We start from the raw sequence: 18,577 nt of genomic DNA, 5'->3' as shown, positions 1-18,577 counted from the left end.
CCATGTCCGTGTTCGTGTTTTGTGCGTTTTAGCTGTCGCTTTATTCCCGCGTGTTTTGATAACTGTTTAATATTAATTTGTGAACTAGAATCATTTAAGTTATAATGAATTGATACAATTAATTGTTATAATAGACAGCGAATCGCTATATTTCATTTAGTGCAAAGTTTCGAACCCATCTTGATATAGAAAAGGTCCATTATCGAGAAATGTATCGTGGCACTGGCACATCGGTAAGGTGAATCGAACGTAATTTTTGAGATGCAGTTATATGATTATTTATTTGTTTGTAGTACGCAATTTAGTAGTCATTTACCACAAGTTACAGAGATTAGACGTTTGGTTATTGATTTAGAAATCGATTAACATTTTTTTCCCATTGACAGCTACAATTATCTGACGAACTGGTGACAATTATGAATTATATAGTATAAAATTGTCGTTGCTAAACGTCTAGAATGAAAAGTTTTTAAAAACATGCAACAACTTCCTGGAGAAAGCACTGCAAGTCTAGATAACTAAGTCAGCTTCCCACATATATACAAATTGTATGGAAATATTGTTTTCATATATATAAAATATATATTTTATCTAATATTACTGCAATGGTTTTGCTGAACTTTTACATCGTACCAAGTTATGCAGATAAAACAAAACAAACATTTCTCTGCTTTCTTAAACAATTACTTGTTTCCTTGCTATGTATATGACCACATAACCTGTTGTCACACACACTGGCCACCTTACAATTTGAAGTGATTTGTCTTCCTCTGTGGTTGCCTTTTTAACTGAACAAAATTTTCTCCCTTAAGTTTTTTAAAGCTCAGTAAAGACATTAAACAAGTTGAGCCAATTGAATATAAAACATGTTTTGCAAATAATCAAGTTTTTTGCATGAGTTATTAGCTTTCACTTATTTTATACAAACTTAAATTCGGCTTTGCCAATGTGCATGGAATACATTCTATTGAGTTGACATTACTAATAAAATTTAATAACAGTCTGTGTGTTGCTTGATTTGAATCGAAACATGTTTGTGTTTATTGAATTTAAGAAGTATTTGTTGTCATGTGGAATCACCATGTGCAATCATAATCTCTTTACTAAAGAACAGACAGTTTTCATTCCTAGTTTAATGTATGTTAAAAAATAAATCAAGCTAGGTTCTATTGACTAAAATATGGCAAACAAACATTGACATTCTAGAACAAAATCAGCAATTGCTGTTTATAACTAGAAAATTAATGGGGGAAGGGGGGGGGGTAGCATTATTAAGATATCTAGTTTCTTCGGAAAAAGGAAAAATCACTTTCATTTTCAAAAGAAAGCAGTTGGACTCAATTTAATATATAAAGAACCTTCCCCTTATATAATGTTCTTTAGACTGCCGTGCTTATTTTATTAGTTTCTTTTTAATCATTGCAACATTAAAAAATATAATTATGTTAGGGTGGTCAATATTCAGACATGGATTATGGACATAATTCAGATGGTCACACAAGAGTACACTACACCCAAAATCCAACATTTATCAATAAAATAGGTAGCAGTATTTGGGCTGCTGTATTTGGAATCTGTATTGTTCTTGCAGCATTTCCGACAATTTACTGGAATGAGGTAGGAAAATTATCCAGCACTTAATTGACTTAAAATCACTTACAATAAGGATATTAAATCACAGGCGTACGGAAGCTATCATTTCTGGAGGCAGTGAATATTTTCCCCAATTTACAAAGATGGTTCCTCTGTGTTTTCTCTGGACTAATGTTTAAAATTTGCCCAACTTTTTCATCTTTAAACTTTCTTGGGTGGGGAGGGAGGGGGGGGGCAGCTGCTCCTCCCGTCCTATATGCCTATGCATTAAATAACAAATTAAGAACTTGTACTTTAATGATTATCAAATCTTTGTGGTAATTAGTCATCAATAGAAGTAAAGTAGACTTTGTTCTAAACAACTGACCATATGTGATGAATGCACTATTCATCACATATGTTATTTGGGGTATGTTTTACATGGTTTTCACACAAACATTGAAAACATTCTTTTAATTGTGGGATTTTATTGAAATATACTTTTATTTAAATATGATTTTATTGAAATATAATTTTATGGATTTTATTGAGATGTATTTTGTTGCAGTGACACTGAAATGGCGTAAACGTTTCTATTTACTATTTTGTGTTTCAGGGTCGTGCTGTAAAAATGGCAGCAGCTCTTGACGAAGGTTTGAAGTATATAATTGACATCAAAAATCCCAGACAGATCAGTAGATCAGAGGATGGAATGTTGGTTCATGTAACTGGAGTGCTACAGACTGATGAGGTTAGTCAATTAAGTTGCGAAGTCATAGTTTTGATTGGAAAGCATACCTCCACAGAGTTTGATTGCTCATCCATTAAAGTTCAAAATTTTATCAATTTTTTTGTGATTTGTCTTAAATGCAAGGGTGCAACTTGGGTCTCAAGACAAGATTGGGGTGATGAGGGCTTAATTTACCTGAGAATAGGGTGTGGCATTTATTTTGCCCACCAAATAATTGCACTACTTAATTTGCTTGCTCAATAAAAAGGCGTAGTTTATATTTTTTGTACATTATCACTGACTAAACACTTTTTTCACAAACCATTTTGTTGAAAATTTCACAGGTATTTATGTCGTACATTTATATTTCCAAAAAATTCAAAGCTCTTAAAACACTTTCTTGTTCTGCTACTAAAACTTACTAAGTTTGGTAACTAAGTTCTGACTTACACCTGAATAAATAAGTTGTCAATTCTTTTTGATTGCAAAGTTTTAAAAAGACCGAAGCAATATTATTCATCCCTGACAACGTATTCTGCCTACCTAGGTTGTCTCTGACCCTGGGTACATGGTTGCAGTCAAGGCTGTTAAACTGAAGAGACAGGTGGAAATGTATCAATGGGTTGAACATAAGAGTGAAAGGTTGTGTAAAAGCAGTACTTCAAAATTTAAAAAGCTATAACTTTAGTTTTTGAGAAATTCTTGAAAAATGTACGTAAAAGTCAATATGATATTATTTTTATTCCCGCAGAAAATTTGATGAGGGTGGAAAGACAAGAGTGGAAACCAAGTTTACTTACAGTGAGTGACTTTGTAAAGTAGGTATTAGTTTCATAAAATGAGCGGTTCGCTGTTGAGAGTGAATTGGGAAACTCATTTCATATGTTTTAGAACAATTGGGCAGATAAGACTAAAGCCTGTTTTTCACTCATTTTATTATTTTTCGATTTCCTGTCAACATTTTGCCTGCTACTCTCTTTTTAAAGCGTACCATGAAACAAGTTTGGACTTTGCTGTTTTAGACAGAGGGGGACAACTTGTTAAAATTTTATGTGTAGTATTAGTGATATGTAGTAGAATTGAAATTTTGTTGTTGAGTGGTTGAAATTTTAGCGATATACCTCTGATTTTATCATTTTGGCACATCCGTGCTTCGTGCAGCCTGCCCCTGACCGAAACAGGGCCGGCGCTAGAACGTTGAAGGAAATCTATCGAGCTTAACTTCATTTATGAATATGCAACCAATGACCCCCCCACCACCACCAATCAACGTTACAGCGATGGCCTTTTCCCGAATGATAAACTTATGTACTTGATTAATGCTATTCAGCTACTGAAGTCGTTCGGTCGACTACATCTTAATCAGGATTTTATAGCCAATCAGGTTTTGCTGAAAAAGTTGTTCGTGCTTTTAGGTAAAGAATGGCGATCAGGCTTAATAAACAGTGCTCAATTCGAAAGGAGCGGTGCGCATCAAAATCCAAGGTTTGTTAGGCAGTAATCGAGATTTCAAAAATATGCTTTGTGCTCACTTTTCTGTCTAATGACCCAGTAACTTTGGTCTTTCACAATCCATTTTTTTATTTGCGGAACGCCCTCGCGTAGATTGCATGTCACGTGAGCGTGCTCAAATCATAGATGGGGAAGTCCTTCCAATTTCTTGCAAATTTCAATGACAAGTTAAATGTCATTGTGACATTGAAAACTATTTTTACTGTTAATACTGTATAGTCCCCAAATGTCTGTATGAGATGCCTTATTACTCAAGCGATAAATCAAAACGCATGCGACTTGTGCTCAGCAGTGTAGCCAGATTTCCACAAGTTTTGGTCCTGCTATTATTTATATAATCATCAATCAGGCTTTTACAGATTGCATAATAGTTTGAGGACAATTACAAGTACAATAAAAAAGAGCTGATCAGTGCAAGCCCAAGACCAAAGGTCGAAAGTTGCATCTTCTTGAGAGTTCTTACAAACGTCTCCGAGGTTTGCACAAGTCAATGCAAACACGAAAAACATCTTTTATTTCTTTTATAAAATAACAATATTGGGAAACAGATAAATTTGAAGCAAAGGTCTTAACATTCCTTCTAACGCGTATTCATGATTGATTTGCAAGTTCTCTTTGATTGACTGATTGATTTGAAATCGTGGCCAGAGATTTGCCAGGCGGAAAGCGAATTTTCAATATGAACATAATAGCCCAACATAAGACTTTTAAAAAAGCCATCACAATAATAAAATAGAGAAAGATTTATTAATAACGTTTCGTCTTTAACTTTTTTCGTTCTTCCAGGCGTCTCTCCTCTTTCTTTCTATTTAAAGATAGGGTTTCCAAGCTCCTGAGATCCGGTGTTGTATACTCGTTTAAGTGTCGATGCTGCTCTGCATCGTATGTGGGTCAAACCACGCGTCATTTACACACCAGAATATCGGAACACTTGGGAATCTCTCCCTTAACAGGGAAACCTTCCTTATGTCCACCACCATCTGCAGTTCTTTCTCATATAAGAAATAAATCTCACTCTGCCGATTTTAATTAGTTCTCAAATCTCTCTTCCTCTTCCGACAATTACGACCTTATGATTCATGAAACCCTTCTTATATCCAAACTTAAACCCTCTTTTAAAGCCCGCCGCACACTGGTGAACTTGCCGCGCGTACTTACGAATTACAAGTACGCGCGGCAAGTTCACCAGTGTGCGGCGGGCTTAACACCCAAGGCAACTCAATCCCCCTTCACCTTCTTTAATATACCGCCATTCTCACTTAATTCCGTCATCTAAACTTCCTACTCCCCTCACATGTAATTTAACATCCTGTAATATATGCTTGTATTTGAAGCCTCATGTATATAATTTATCTCAAATAATCTGAAGATGTCTTAAGTTAAAGACGAAACGTTATTAATAAATCTTTCTTTATTTTATTATTGTGATGGCTTTTTTAAAAGTCTTATGATTGATTTGATTGGTTGAGCTCAGATCGCTTTGCACAGGCTAATGCAAACACAGCTATAGACCAAGCAGCGCACGCGTTTTATTGCTTTTTCTTTTATAATACATTGTACTTCATGTATTCTATATATTATACAGTTTGCTTTATTGTTTCACTCTTACAGCACAATGGTAATAACATCGAAATACTACGAAGTTGATCATGTTTATATCGGAGCGTACGAACTTTCTGAAGGTACAGTAAAGACTTATTTCTCTCGAGTCCAGTGCCCAGTCTCTCGATTTTCGTCAACAATCATTGAAACAGGGTTAGAAAATCTTTTCTTTACAATTAGATTTAGCTTAGAGAATATAGTTAAATTTAGAATCACATTTAGATTATTCTATGTTTTCTAATTCTCTGAACTAACAATGAATAAGGTCTTACCAACATTGAAAAAACTACCATCTGATAATGAATAGGGTTCGATAACAGAAAGTTTTACCGGTTTCTTGTTTTCATCACTTATAACATCAAATTTTATTCTTGCAAACCTTAGAATTAAAAATTGTGTAATTTTAATCAATCGTAAACAAGAGCTGAATAACTTTAATATTATGTCAGACAACATAATATTATAATCATGAATTAATTGAATTAATCTCTGGAAAACTTTGCCGAATTTTAGTTTGCTTCCCGAACCTTGTTGTTTAAAATTAGTTCAGTTGACTTTTGCCATGATCATCTTTTCCCGGCACTCGTGACTGTAAACGTAACAAAATTTAGGAAATAAGTGAAATACCTGATATTTACGATAACATGTACAAAACTCTTCCCGTATCAGAATAAATAATGTTTCTATTTTATGTAGTCAACTTCACTCTGGTTTTGAGATCTTTTTTTAGAATAATCTTTTATATGTACAATTGTACATTGTGAACGGTTTTATGCATATTTGCACTCACTATATCCATACAACCTGTCACAATTAGTGCTTATTGTATCTCATATCTCCTTAGGTCTCAAAAACAAAGTTAGCAACTTCAAGCCCCTTTCATTGACCGATATTCCAGCTGCGCATGATTCGAGTCTTCTGCCACCGGAATTGCATGATGGGATACTATACCACACGCGTAATCTTGCTAAACCCCAGGTACATGAAACATTTCGGAAAAAACCTTGCTGTTTTTTTGACATTAAATCGCCTCATGTGCTACAAATGCTCATCTACTGATTCTCTTACGATGGCTTTGGAATAATGCTTGTTAGCACCAGCAATTAATCCAATTCATGTTTTAATCCTAAAAATAAACTATTTGTTTCTTTGCATCGTAAAACAAATGATGTGGGATAACTTGTTCGTGTTATGCTTCTCTTCATGACATCACGATGAGAAAACACCAAAGTAATTTATCGAGCAATTTAAGAAATATTGAACCGGTTTCTGAACACGCTCGCATTACCGAATGAAGGTTGATGTTGACTTTTCTACTTACCAGATCGGTGATGTTCGTGTGAGCTTCAGTTATGCTGGTTATTGTGGCAAACGCGAAACTCCTTTAGGTGAACCGCTGACGGTAAGATCATAGCGAATTGTAGGCCTGCATAAATGATAAGTCCTATAAAATATGCTTTCTAGATTTGGATGCGTATTTTCATAAATTTCATCATTAGAACGAAACTGTTTAGCTTTATGCCTAGACTGTCTGAATTGGACTCGTTACAAACAAGGCAAGCTCTCCTTGCAGTCATGAAAACCCTGCATGTTGCACACTATGCCTTCAGAATTGTATTCCATTCAACATTTAAAGATGTGCTATTTTTCTAACAAGGTTAGCATCGTCGCCAAGCAGTCTGGAAACATGTTGGGTGAATACGAAACGGATTCTGGCTATTCCTTGGAATTCCTATACTACGGGAAATTGTCCGCCAAGGTAAAGGGAAAATATCTCGTTCGAGTAAATGTCAAAATTAAACAAATCTCAAGATTATACTTTTTTAGGCGATATTTGAAGCAGAGCACGCTTCTAACGTGATGCTCACGTGGGCACTCCGTGGCGTTGGTTGGCTTATGTTTTTCATAGGTTTCTTGATGATGACGAGTATTTTAACAACATTAGGTTAGTGTTCAGGCTATACTCACGTGTGTTCCCTAAATATTTCCGTTAATATGGTGGATATGTATAAAGGTACATGAATAATCACTTAAAATTCTTCAAAATTCCAGTTTCTTGGATTCCCATCGTTCGTGATCTTGTTGGACTCGGGGTGACCTTGGCTTGTATTGCTTTGGCAACGTCTTTCTCATTGGTCACCATCGCTATCGGTTGGTTACGATTCCGACCTCTGATTGGTTGTGCTTTACTTGCGGCGTCCATGATACCTTTTGCATTGTCTAAACTTAAAACCAGCTCGGAAATAAAAACATCGAAATATTGAAAGTATCATTTATTGAACACTTTAGCAACGATGTGTATAAATTCAAATCTCGATTCTTCTTGCAGAATTTTTAAATATTTCATTTTTGTACCGAAGGTTAATTTATTTAATAGTCTAGTAAATTAGTGTTCACTTGATAAGAACCAGATTTTGGCCGATGGCAGAGCTTTTTTCTGCGTTCGTTTTTGAGTTCATGTTAAGTGGCATCTGACATTTAGCTTTGACTTGTCAATTTTACTTACGAATTTGGAACAACACTACTATTTAGAATATTGAAAGAGTTAATGCAATGCGCATGCAATCAGTTTCACAACTAACGCGTTATCGCTTCAGTTTGCGGTGGCTGCCCCTCATAAGCGTCTTTAACCACTGCGTTTGAAAGAGTATGTTGCAATAGCTTGCTCTATCCTTCTTAATCCTCGGTAATGGTCGGATGTACGAACGATGACGAAAAATAACCGTTTTGAGCGTTCGCCGGTTTCTCCGGAAAATATCGCAGGTTATTTTGCTAAAGATATCTTTTTTCGTTTGCTCAATTGATTGCAAACGGAACTTTCGTGAGACAAACCAGATCTGCGAGCTAAAGTGAATTGAAGTACAATTTTATTATTCAAGTAATTAAGCTTGTTGTATTTTGGTAAATTTGGTATCTCGATTGCTCATTTGTGCATTGCGATTGAAAGTTGCTGCATTTAGAGTAGTATTACGACATAATGTTAGGGTGTCAATGCATTCAAGCCAAGCGCATGATAAATGAGTTAAGATTCCGTCCGCGTTCAAAAATCAAACAGTGTATTTGCAATCGACAAAGAATCTTCGCATGCATAATCTTATGACCATGTTTTCGAGAAATGTCAACTAACGGAAATATTGGTTGGGCAAGCGAATTACCATAATCATGGAACGAACTTCTTGCAACTTGTACCTAGTACGACAAACTCTACTGTTTTCAGTTGCAAACGCTACGTCTCTGCGTATTGTACAACACCAATAATGACATCGCAGACTCGGTGAAAGCATTTAAGGCATGCGCGAGTCTATGAAAGTGCATGATGACGAGTTTGATCGTTGTGTAGAATGGACAGACAAAAATAGTAGTCGACTTAAAAACAAAAACAAATGTTGTAAAAACAAATTTTTTTTGGATTTCTCACTTCATTACATACCTCATGTACAACTTTCAAAGTTTTTAGAAAACAACACAAAGATACAAAGAGAAATATAAAATTACATCTTTGCAATTTATACGGTGATTCAAAATATGAGAAGGTGGTATGGTGTTGGACATGGCACGCAAGTCGTGGATGTAAAGAGTTCTTTAGAGTCGCAAATCTCCAAGCTCGTGTAATGAAATGTGGCTTCGCTCCAGTATTGTGTGAAAATAGATGTGGTCAGGACAAACAGGAGAGACAAAACGCTCCATGAAAATGCACTCTGCGAATTCAGAAAGAGGTGACGATTGTGCAACTTAGCGAGAAGGCGTCGACGAAATGAATGTTGCAATCAGGCAAATGTTTCACACGATGAATGACACAAATCAAGTCGCTCTCAAACTGTCATCTCTAATTGAGGGAATGCTGAACTCCGAAAAAGATGATATTTTGATTGAATGTGGCGAAGCTGTAAAGAATAAGTTTTTAGAAGGAACAACCACAAGTGAAATGTAACATGCCAAAATGTATGTAACATGCCTGAACCACGATAGTATGGTGTCAAGATTTTTGAAAATAAAATTTTGATTTTTGAGGGTCAAAGTGATGAATCCTATGCTTTATCCGAGGTTTTAGATTTTGAACTAAAAATGAAAAAATTTTTGAGCAGACCGTCAGTGCCTCGTGGTCTAAGTGCAATGGCAACGGTTCGCTGGAGGGATCAAGTCATTCTTGGAGGTTGTAATGATCAATCTGTAGTGCTGAACAGTGTTATCATGTATGACTGTAAGTCGGGTAAGATTACACTTTTGCCATCCATGTTAGAAAACAAATCTGGGAGCTGTGCAGTTCTTAGAGGAGATACTATCGTTGTCTTGAGAGGAAAAGTTAACAAAGAAGAAATCCTTGATTCTGTGGAGTGTTTGGACGAAGCTCCACATGGCAATACCTTCCGGCGATTTTTTTACCAAAGATAAGAGCTATTTCTATCATTTTTACCATTCATTTTGGACAATCACGTTGAATTACAAAAATAACTCTTATCAAATGGTTTAAGAATATCATTTGCCTCAAACACCTACGTGATGCTTTCATTGTTGCACATGTTTCCTAGTTGTAGCATCCTACACAAATTACTGCATTCCGGTAACTGTGTCCCTTATTTAGCATTAACATAGCTCACTCTAAATATACAAGCTCGAATGACGGAAAATGTTTTAAAAATAGAATATGTGGGAAGGGCGTGACTAATGTGGGTCATAAATGTTCCGAAATGCACTTAAACTTAGATTTCATGGAACTTTTTTTAAGTTACACATTAATAAATTACCATAGCAAAGAAACATTGACGCAAAAAACTTCAAAAGAATTTCACATTTGTAATTATGTATACTCAATTATCTTTACAAAATATACACAATGAAACGCGTGCGCTGATTGGTCTAGAGCTGAGTTTGCATTAGCCAGTGAAAAACACATCTGAGCTCCACCAATCAAATCAATCTAAACAATCAATCAAAGAGAATTTGCAAATCGATCAGGAATACATTTTAGATGAAAAATTAAAATGCTTGTGTTTTTCGCATTATTGTTTATTTATAAAAGAAATAAGAGATGTTTTTCGTGTTTGCACTGGCTTATGCAAACCTTGGAGACGTTTGTGAGAACTCTCGAGCATGTGAAAGCTGCTTGCACTGATCTGCTCTCGAGTTCTCCCAAGAGTCTCCTCGGTTTGCATAAGCCTGTGCAAACACACTAAACATCTTTTATTTCTTAAATATAACGCTACTATCCTTGCACACATGATCGAAAGGATGAAGAACTTAGTGCTTCCTTGCTAATACAACAACAATTTGGTTTTCTTGAACGTAACTGCTTGCTGCAAAATATAGAGTTAGGGGAGGGATTTACAGCAAAGGTAAAACGCGCCATGAAAACAAATTTCTTTTGTTTGAATGTACAATAATTATACAATCTTCACCATTATATGAAAGTTATTTTGACATTACAAGCAAAACATACCTTATCATGCAAATGACATGGAATTTCCTGGAGGATTTGGAACTCGCCTGACGAAGAGATATAATTCTCTGAACTTCTTCGAGAATTGATACTCGCAATACTAGGGCAGACTTTAGGTAGCAACTGATCAGAATCAATAACTGGATAGAACATATTTGCAAAATTTGAATTATTTACAGTTGGAGGTTAGGATGTGTTTGGTTGTCACAGAACCCATTGAGCCCTTGTCCACATCAGGGCAGGATCTAGAGTGGGGGAAGGTGCATTCTAGTTCGGATTGGATTTCGGTGGCTACTATGTGCATCTTTCCGAACAGTTATATTAGTTTTTCTTACCATGCTTGGGACTTGGGGAGTATTTTTATAGAATGTTTTGAACACAAACAATTGCTTTGGCTTAATTTCTTCGTATATAAATATTTTTCAGAAGAAATTGGCAAGCCTACATCATCCCTTCTCCCCAACACTATGAAATTGGCACTCCTCCCCCCCAGGTAAATCTCTTCCAGGTACACGTATTCGATGAGCTATTCAGTGGTCAAATCTGACGTAAAAATTTAAGAGACTAATCACTCAAACGACGCTAATCCGTTTTGAAGTAGTTTGCGAACTTTCTCTTGTTCGTGGTCTACCGTCCACAATGGCGGCAAATATTTTGGCTTCATGCTCTCCACAAAATGTTCACGCCACATTTTTTCAAAAGCTAGCAGCTCGCCCATTTCTTTCACTCTCCGCACGACCTCGCGGCCATGCGAAACGAAATTGCAATTTTCTCGTCGTGTTTCGAGTTTAGACGCATCAAGCATCATTTCACGCGTTGGACTCACAGTTTTGAAGTATTCCTGGACTGTTGAAAGCAGCTCTCTTCTTCTTCCTTCTGGAATTTTATCGCCTGCGTTTAGAATGGCTTTCGCCGCGCATTTTACTTTCTTCAACTCTGGATCTTCAACTAATCTTGCTACTTGCGCCGATGCTATATAAAACAAAGAGAAAGTCTTGATAACAAAACTATCATCCTGCTAACAATACCGCTGGCAAATACTTAGTGCAATCAGGCAAAAAGCTTTTTGGTTGACTGATTTGTCAATAAACAGCACAGTCCGCGCATTGTGTATCGGCACTAGATTGCCCAATAGCTAATATTCTTCGTCTAGAATTTGACCATTTTGTCAATGACTAAAAGCAAATGCATTCAGTGATAAAATTCTCATTTAACATTTTGCATAAAAACCTGATTAATAGTGCACACGAGTAAAAAGCGCACTACCTTGGTTACCTAATGGCGCTTGATATTTCTGAGCCAAAGATTTCCGTAACACGTCGTCGTGATAAGTGGAGATCATGTGACACGACGGACAGAGTAAGAGCACGTCGTGAGAATGGTGTTCTTTCATGCACACGGGAAAATGTTTCCTATAATCATGAGGAATGATGTTTTTCCTCATGTAGGAATCGTCTCGGCCACAAACAACACATACGTTCTTTTTAAACGTGAGGTAATAGTTGTGTTCTGGGTTAAATGGACGTCCAGATGGTTCGAATTTTAGTCGAACCGTGTATGGTTCATTTTTAACGACGTTCGCTGAAATTAGATAAAAAAGTGTAAAGACAATGAAACACAACGCAATGCAACACATGACTTATTACGTTCACTGCAATATACGTATTATTGACAAAAATCAGGAAATCTCGTTAATCACCCATTTTCTCATTGACCTCTTATACACCAAAGAAATTTTATTGAAGCGTTCTGTCATAACAATTCGTTTTCTTTGAAAAAGACTACAATACTTGTTTTATTTTTCGCCATGCAAATGAAAACTTAAGAACATAGATTGACTAAAGAAAAATCCGTCATCCCTTTGAGCTTTCTCTTTCAACACGAAAAAAACTGCTCAAGCATGTTCGAGCTTGATGACCCAATTCTACCATCTTCCTTAGGAAGTAAGAGAGAGCAAATCCCTTTCTTCTTTTCAAGCAAAAAAGCATACGTTGATAATTAGAACTATATCATATATGCGTGTATAAGACTTAACCTTAATTACACATTTTCATATCCCAAAATAGTATTTCATGGAAATCAGTTTCGTAAAAATCAGTGTTTGTTGACAATGTTAGCAAGTTCGCATAAAATTATTTATCTATTTATCATTAAGCGATGGAATTATTTTTCCAAAGTTGTCGAGGGAAAACTTTTATGCTTCAACCATAAACTGTTTTACGCTACTTACACTCTTACCCAGTCCTTTGTTGATGTACCATTTGGTTTTCTTTTTGTCACACGTGCTCAACATTTCACCATCAGGAGCTTCAATGACACAATTCTGATACAGAGGAGCTCGACGCGGCTGTAACCCCGACTTCTTTTCTGCACGACGCGACGATACGCCAGTCTTTTCTTTATCACTTTTCTCTCCTTCACGTCTCCCGTTGTGTTTTGCTTTCGCCTTATACGGAACGTTGACAATGCCGCGACACAGCGGGGCCAAGCAGGTCCAAAACTCCGCAGACCTCAACAATTCTTCATTGACATGTAAATCTTTAAAACTATCGTATTGCTCATAGTTTCTTCCAGGTTGTTTTTCATTGGAATGCATTTCTGTAACTTTAGATGTAGAAAGCATTGATCCCAATGTTGATTTTATATTCGACGCAAATGTAGTTATTTTTCCGTCATTAGCACTTGAATGTTCCAAAGTATTCGAAGATGTACCATCGCTATCCGAGGTGGATGGTAAAGACTGGTGAGAATTTTTATTAGCCTTACTTACAATCACAGGTGAATTATTCCGTTCAACAAAAGTAGATACTTGATTTTCAAACGTATCTTCAGCAGTCACAAACTCAGTTTGACTTGAGGCAATGCGATTGTTTTTTAAAGACTTTAAATCGCTGCAACACAATTGATCGACGCCTTCATCATGACAAGTTTCTGTTTTTCCAGAAATTTTAACTTCTTTACTTTTCACACTCGCAGAATTTTGAATTTGAAAAGCCGAAAAACTTTGACCGTCGTTACTATCTCTTATATCACCACCAGCGTTCTTTGTTGTAGCAGTTTCAAGATCTGAAGAGCTGCTATCATCTTCCACAGCTTCGATCCTATTTTTTCGTTCGTTTATTTTAGACGCCATCAATTTAAAGAAAATTTCCACTGCCACAACGGCATCGTTCGCAGCATAGTGTATCTGACGTTCGGAAAGCAATTCTGATTCCCAGTTACTGCAACGAATCTTCCAATCCTTATCCATGGTCAGCCCAAGTATTTGTTGCGACAGAGCCGATAAACTCATGTTATTCCTAAATAATCAGAATGTTTGCACAAAAAAAAATAGACAATATACATAGATAATAGTATAGTATCAAGTGCAATTCAGCGACAGCGAATTGGGGTAATCGTATTAAGTTGATTTGAAATCCATTGTTTTCTACTGATTATAACATGCATGTATGAATATGAGCCCCCCCTCCAATTATCAATCCTTTCACGGTCCCTGTAATCAGTGGCGTCGCCAGCCGTACTTGGACGTACTTTATTAATTTTTCTGAGTTCATCCACTGTTAAAACAACAGATTTTTAAAGAAATGAAGAAAGTTAATGATCTAAAATTTACATACGTAGCAGGACCAAAACTTGCGGACTGGCCCCGCCACTGCCTGCAATTACAGAGAATATGCAAGACTGCGACAAAATAGAGCGAGTCCGAATGACGAGTCGACTTTTGTCTCGCTTCATAGCTCTCTTTCGCTTCAGCAAGCTTTGTTGCGTGGCCCAACTTTTATAAACACACACCACAAAAACAGTGCTTGCTGTTGTGTTTTATTCTTTGCATTGTTTGTACAAGTTTTGATTTATACACAATTGCAATGAATCGAAAAGAAGCTTTTTGGCTTTCTCTGCTTTTCAGCCAATCAGGTTACAGAATTTACAATGCAATTACACATTTTCAAAGTGCAACTACAGCTTTTGTCTGGTGCAGTTACACGTTTTTCCAGTGCAATTATAGATAAACTGCACTACAATCAATAAATGACAGTCATAAAATATCTCAAGGTATGTTATACATCAATAATACTTCATCATATGTAGTCAGAGTTATTAAAGCAAAATACTAAAATTAATTTTTCACTAATTTTAATGTCTATTTTCAATACCACATCTTGCTAATGAATAACATGTTATGCCCATAACCAACTAAATAACTTGGGAAGTTGTTCAATGGTCAAATGCAGCACAAAACTGATAGATAAAATGAATCCCAAAATCATAAATGGCATATGGGAGTATGAAGGAGTAAGTGAAGATATTGCATCAAAGGATGGCAAATTCTTCAATTGGGACATGTCAAAAAAAGCATATTAAAATTGTGAAAAAAAGGAGGGAGGAGATTCTCCCCTTGCTCCTCCTGGCTATGCCCTTGGCTACCCCTACCTATAATCTTAAGCTCTATCACTAATGTACAATGTCCTCACAACAATCTTTGACTGACACTAAATCCATAATGCTGAATTGATAGATTATAAAAGATTACGTAAATTTACCAGTTTTTACTCTATTTTAACATAAAATTTAAGATACACCAAAGCTCTATTTAAACTAAATGAATTTTACCGGGATTGACATTCAGCATGGACCAGATCAACATTGTCACCTTTTAAACCAGTGGCGGATCCAGTGTATGTTAAAATAATTTTTAATTCAAATTACTTTCAGAAAAGCACAATTGGTTTTTAATTTCTAAAGAAGATAATTTTACCAATGGATTACCCTATAAGGTGTTTAGAAATGTAAATAAACCAAAATGCGCTGGAGTAATTTATTTTGACAAAGTCTAGATCCGCCACTGTTATAAACTGCTGTATGTGGAATTTTTGCTGGTAAAATATGCTTTGGGAGATTTGACTTTGCTAATAGCAGGTGACAAACTACCATAATTCATCTATAATCTAGCCATGCAGATACAAAGACAACACAAACAAGACCTCATGTAAAAATGGTTAACTCGTAAGTCAGACTTTTGTATTCTCACCTATTTCCTTGATCAGAAACACCATGTTCAATGTATGCCCGGCATCGTATGGCAACATGCCTTAAATCCACAAATCCTTGTATCACCAAACTATAACAAGAGTTCAACTTCTTCACGTCATCCGAAATGCCAACACCAGTCTTTAAAATGTGACTATCCTCCAGAACATCCTTCACTTTATGTGGGATTTTACCGTGCATTTTACATAAACGCACAAGAAAACATGTTTTATTGGGAAAAGCTATTTGTAGCAAAGCTACAGGGTGCTCAAGTCCTTCCTTTTTACCTTGCTTTTCCTGATTAACCCATTCACAATCCAAACCAAACACGACTTTTTCATATGAACATTTGTCAAGCTCTTGCAAAAATTTTTCATTGCAAGCATCTTCATCCTTGAACACAAATATATTTGAACTTAGCCTTATGCTATCACTCATTTTGCTAGAATCAATCTGTAATAAATGACACAAAACACGTGCACGGTGGAAATGAACCACCAATGAGTGGAAGCAGGTTAATCCGTGTTTATAAGTTGCTTTGCAATTTGCATAAATAAATTACGTCGCGGCAAATACTTTCCATAGTTTTTGTCGCGTGAAAATTGAATGACGTCATTTGAAGTACTTGATCGCTGATCTCGATATCATAGAATAGAGAATATATTCTCTATTCTATGTCGATATCGAGATGTATTAGTTTAGCTAACCCATTGAGCTAACCTGACAATGAATCTGAGTAATGGGGTATTGATTTAAGAATTTCTAGCTATGCTATTGCACATAATATGTTGGATGAATAAAACCATGAGAAAGATGTTCAGTAAATTTTGTCTCCAACAAGATAGACAACAGAGTATAGACGACTAAGTCATATGCATTGAGTTCTATAGAACTCAATGGAACTCAATATGGTCATATGGTAGGGTCTAGGGAATCCAATGATCTCGAACAATATATATTAAAGAAAATAAATTATGCAAAATTGAAAATATATTATGTTCAAAATATTACCATATTACAAAGAATAAGTGTGTTTATACTGCTCACTGCAGTTACTCGTTGTTTTTACAAAGCGACGCCATCGAAGCAAAGATCTGTATCAAAAGCAGTTCATCAAGCGTTTGCTGTTGATATGTCGAACAAAGTGGAAGAAATTATTGAATTTTGGTTTGGAGAAGGCCATTGTAAGTGGTTCGGGGGCGGACTGCAGACGGATAATTTGATTCGTGAGAAATATGGCGATGTGATCGAGATGGCATTTCAAGGTAAATTAGATGACTGGAAATCAGAACCGAAAGCGAGTTTGGCTTTGATTTTGATATGTGATCAATTCTGTCGGAACGTCCATCGCGGATCGAAGAAAATGTTTGGCCTCGATCACGTTGCACTAGAATTAGCTAAGAAATTTGTCGAAAGGAAGACACATAATCATTTGGAATTCCCTTTCTTTCAGCGGGTGTTTATGTATATGCCGTTTGAGCATGACGAAAATAGTACCAGCCAAGAACTCTCCGTACAATATACCGCGCAGTTATCCCTAATAGCAAAAACGGACGACGAGAAGAACGCTGCCGTGAATTTTTTGAAATATGCAAAGCTTCACAAGGAGGTCATCGATAAATTTGGCCGCTTTCCGCAACGGAATATGTTATTGCAACGCGAAAGTACTCCAGAAGAAGCGGAGTTCTTGGCCAATTTGCCATCAAAATATAAATGGTGACATTAACAAACGCCTCTCTTGAAGGATGAATTTGTTACACGTTGATCTCTATTAAACGCCCCATTTCTAATAAACGCCTTCCCTCATTACGATTGGGCCATTATTCAGTCGTTTGTCGATTGGGCTCAATAACCGTATGTTTAGTCTTCGCTTTGTTTTCATTTGTTCGTAATAAAGTGATAGTTATGATATAAAAACATCTCTCTATTAACGCCTTGTATCTATTGATGCCTCAAGAACTCCTAAAATTTATCAATCGCCTTGGACCTTTATTAGATTATGTTTTGTCATAAACCACACATATACGCACAGAATATGTTCTATCTATCGCATAAAAAATGGTATGTGCTTACATGTGGGTAACTTGGATGCGAAAGGTAAACACTGTTAATACATTATGTTTTAATTGTAATTATTTCATTGTAATATGTAATTGCCAATAGCTTGTTGTAATACAGATCACATGTTTTAAAAATGATTGTCAACTGCATACATTGCATTTGTTAAATATCTCAAGTACAATTAAATAAAAAACATGAAATACAAATAACATGCTTGGAAATGGGTAGTTTTTGCCACAACAAGTTTAAGCAAGAGACTAACCCCTTCAAGAAGACAGTTGAAAAATACTTGAAACGTGGCAAAGTAAAGAGATGAGCAATAGTTGAGATGAGCCATTCATAATACATAAAGTGTCTTTTCGCGCACAGCAAATTTACCATAAAATTGTATTGCAGAAAACTTTTGCCATGCGGAAAGATTCAATGTTTAATGAAACAGGTCGCTTGGCTCCAGGTTCTTATCACACATACCACACCTTGAAAATACGCTTTTGATAACAATCGAGTAAAAAATCCTGATCAGTAAAAGTTATCGTGAAGAAATATTACTTATTATACTCTTTTTTGAAGTGCCATACAGGCCAAATCCACCATTGTGTTGATCATGGTTTTTATTACTTTCTTATGCTTCAAAT

The 18,577-nt window shown here is 36.0% G+C and overlaps 3 protein-coding genes and 1 long non-coding RNA gene across 4 annotated transcripts; 2 read left to right on the top strand and 2 right to left on the bottom strand.

The window, feature by feature from the left end:
* The first annotated feature begins 86 nt into the window (after nucleotides 1-86).
* Nucleotides 87-7,770, top strand: LOC124434529 (transmembrane protein 43-like). The gene is made up of 12 exons (XM_046984421.1): nucleotides 87-233; nucleotides 1,450-1,617; nucleotides 2,189-2,323; nucleotides 2,850-2,944; nucleotides 3,054-3,103; nucleotides 3,718-3,787; nucleotides 5,426-5,496; nucleotides 6,261-6,394; nucleotides 6,741-6,818; nucleotides 7,074-7,175; nucleotides 7,244-7,361; nucleotides 7,469-7,770. Exons 1-12 carry the CDS (start codon nucleotides 210-212, stop codon nucleotides 7,678-7,680), a joined length of 1,257 nt encoding a protein of 418 aa, XP_046840377.1. The 5' UTR covers nucleotides 87-209; the 3' UTR covers nucleotides 7,681-7,770.
* On the bottom strand, nucleotides 5,560-7,513 carry LOC124434531. Its single transcript, XR_006944811.1, has 4 exons — nucleotides 7,385-7,513; nucleotides 6,738-6,842; nucleotides 5,944-6,005; nucleotides 5,560-5,795 (listed from the first exon to the last, which is right to left on the bottom strand). It is a non-coding gene; the product is annotated as an uncharacterized LOC124434531 (long non-coding RNA).
* Nucleotides 7,771-10,990: 3,220 nt separating the features above from the next.
* LOC124435347 (exonuclease 3'-5' domain-containing protein 2-like) lies at nucleotides 10,991-16,412 on the bottom strand. The gene is made up of 4 exons (XM_046985281.1): nucleotides 15,883-16,412; nucleotides 13,092-14,152; nucleotides 12,120-12,434; nucleotides 10,991-11,825 (listed from the first exon to the last, which is right to left on the bottom strand). Exons 1-4 carry the CDS (start codon nucleotides 16,317-16,319, stop codon nucleotides 11,422-11,424), a joined length of 2,217 nt encoding a protein of 738 aa, XP_046841237.1. The 5' UTR covers nucleotides 16,320-16,412; the 3' UTR covers nucleotides 10,991-11,421.
* A 465-nt stretch (nucleotides 16,413-16,877) lies between these two features.
* Nucleotides 16,878-18,148, top strand: LOC124435456. Its single transcript, XM_046985403.1, has one exon. It carries the CDS (start codon nucleotides 17,014-17,016, stop codon nucleotides 17,599-17,601), a length of 588 nt encoding a protein of 195 aa, XP_046841359.1. The 5' UTR covers nucleotides 16,878-17,013; the 3' UTR covers nucleotides 17,602-18,148.
* Nucleotides 18,149-18,577: the final 429 nt, after the last annotated feature.

Source organism: Xenia sp. Carnegie-2017, unplaced genomic scaffold (genome assembly GCF_021976095.1).
Source record: "Xenia sp. Carnegie-2017 unplaced genomic scaffold, XeniaSp_v1 HiC_scaffold_14, whole genome shotgun sequence".
Lineage (NCBI taxonomy): Eukaryota > Metazoa > Cnidaria > Anthozoa > Malacalcyonacea > Xeniidae > Xenia > Xenia sp. Carnegie-2017.
This window is presented reverse-complemented; position numbering and strand designations above follow the sequence as displayed.

Coding starts and splice junctions, on each gene's coding strand:
- LOC124435456 (XM_046985403.1), top strand. CDS start 17,014: ATGTCGAACAAAGTGGAAGAAATTATTGAATTTTGGTTTGGAGAAGGC.
- LOC124435347 (XM_046985281.1), bottom strand. CDS start 16,319: ATGAGTGATAGCATAAGGCTAAGTTCAAATATATTTGTGTTCAAGGAT. Junction 12,435..13,091: donor GTACATCAACAAAGGACTGG/GTAAGAGTGTAA, acceptor ATCTAATTTCAG/CGAACGTCGTTAAAAATGAA. Junction 11,826..12,119: donor AGCGCCATTAGGTAACCAAG/GTAGTGCGCTTT, acceptor TGTTTTATATAG/CATCGGCGCAAGTAGCAAGA.
- LOC124434529 (XM_046984421.1), top strand. CDS start 210: ATGTATCGTGGCACTGGCACATCG. Junction 2,324..2,849: donor GAGTGCTACAGACTGATGAG/GTTAGTCAATTA, acceptor CTGCCTACCTAG/GTTGTCTCTGACCCTGGGTA. Junction 3,104..3,717: donor GGAAACCAAGTTTACTTACA/GTGAGTGACTTT, acceptor TCGTGCTTTTAG/GTAAAGAATGGCGATCAGGC.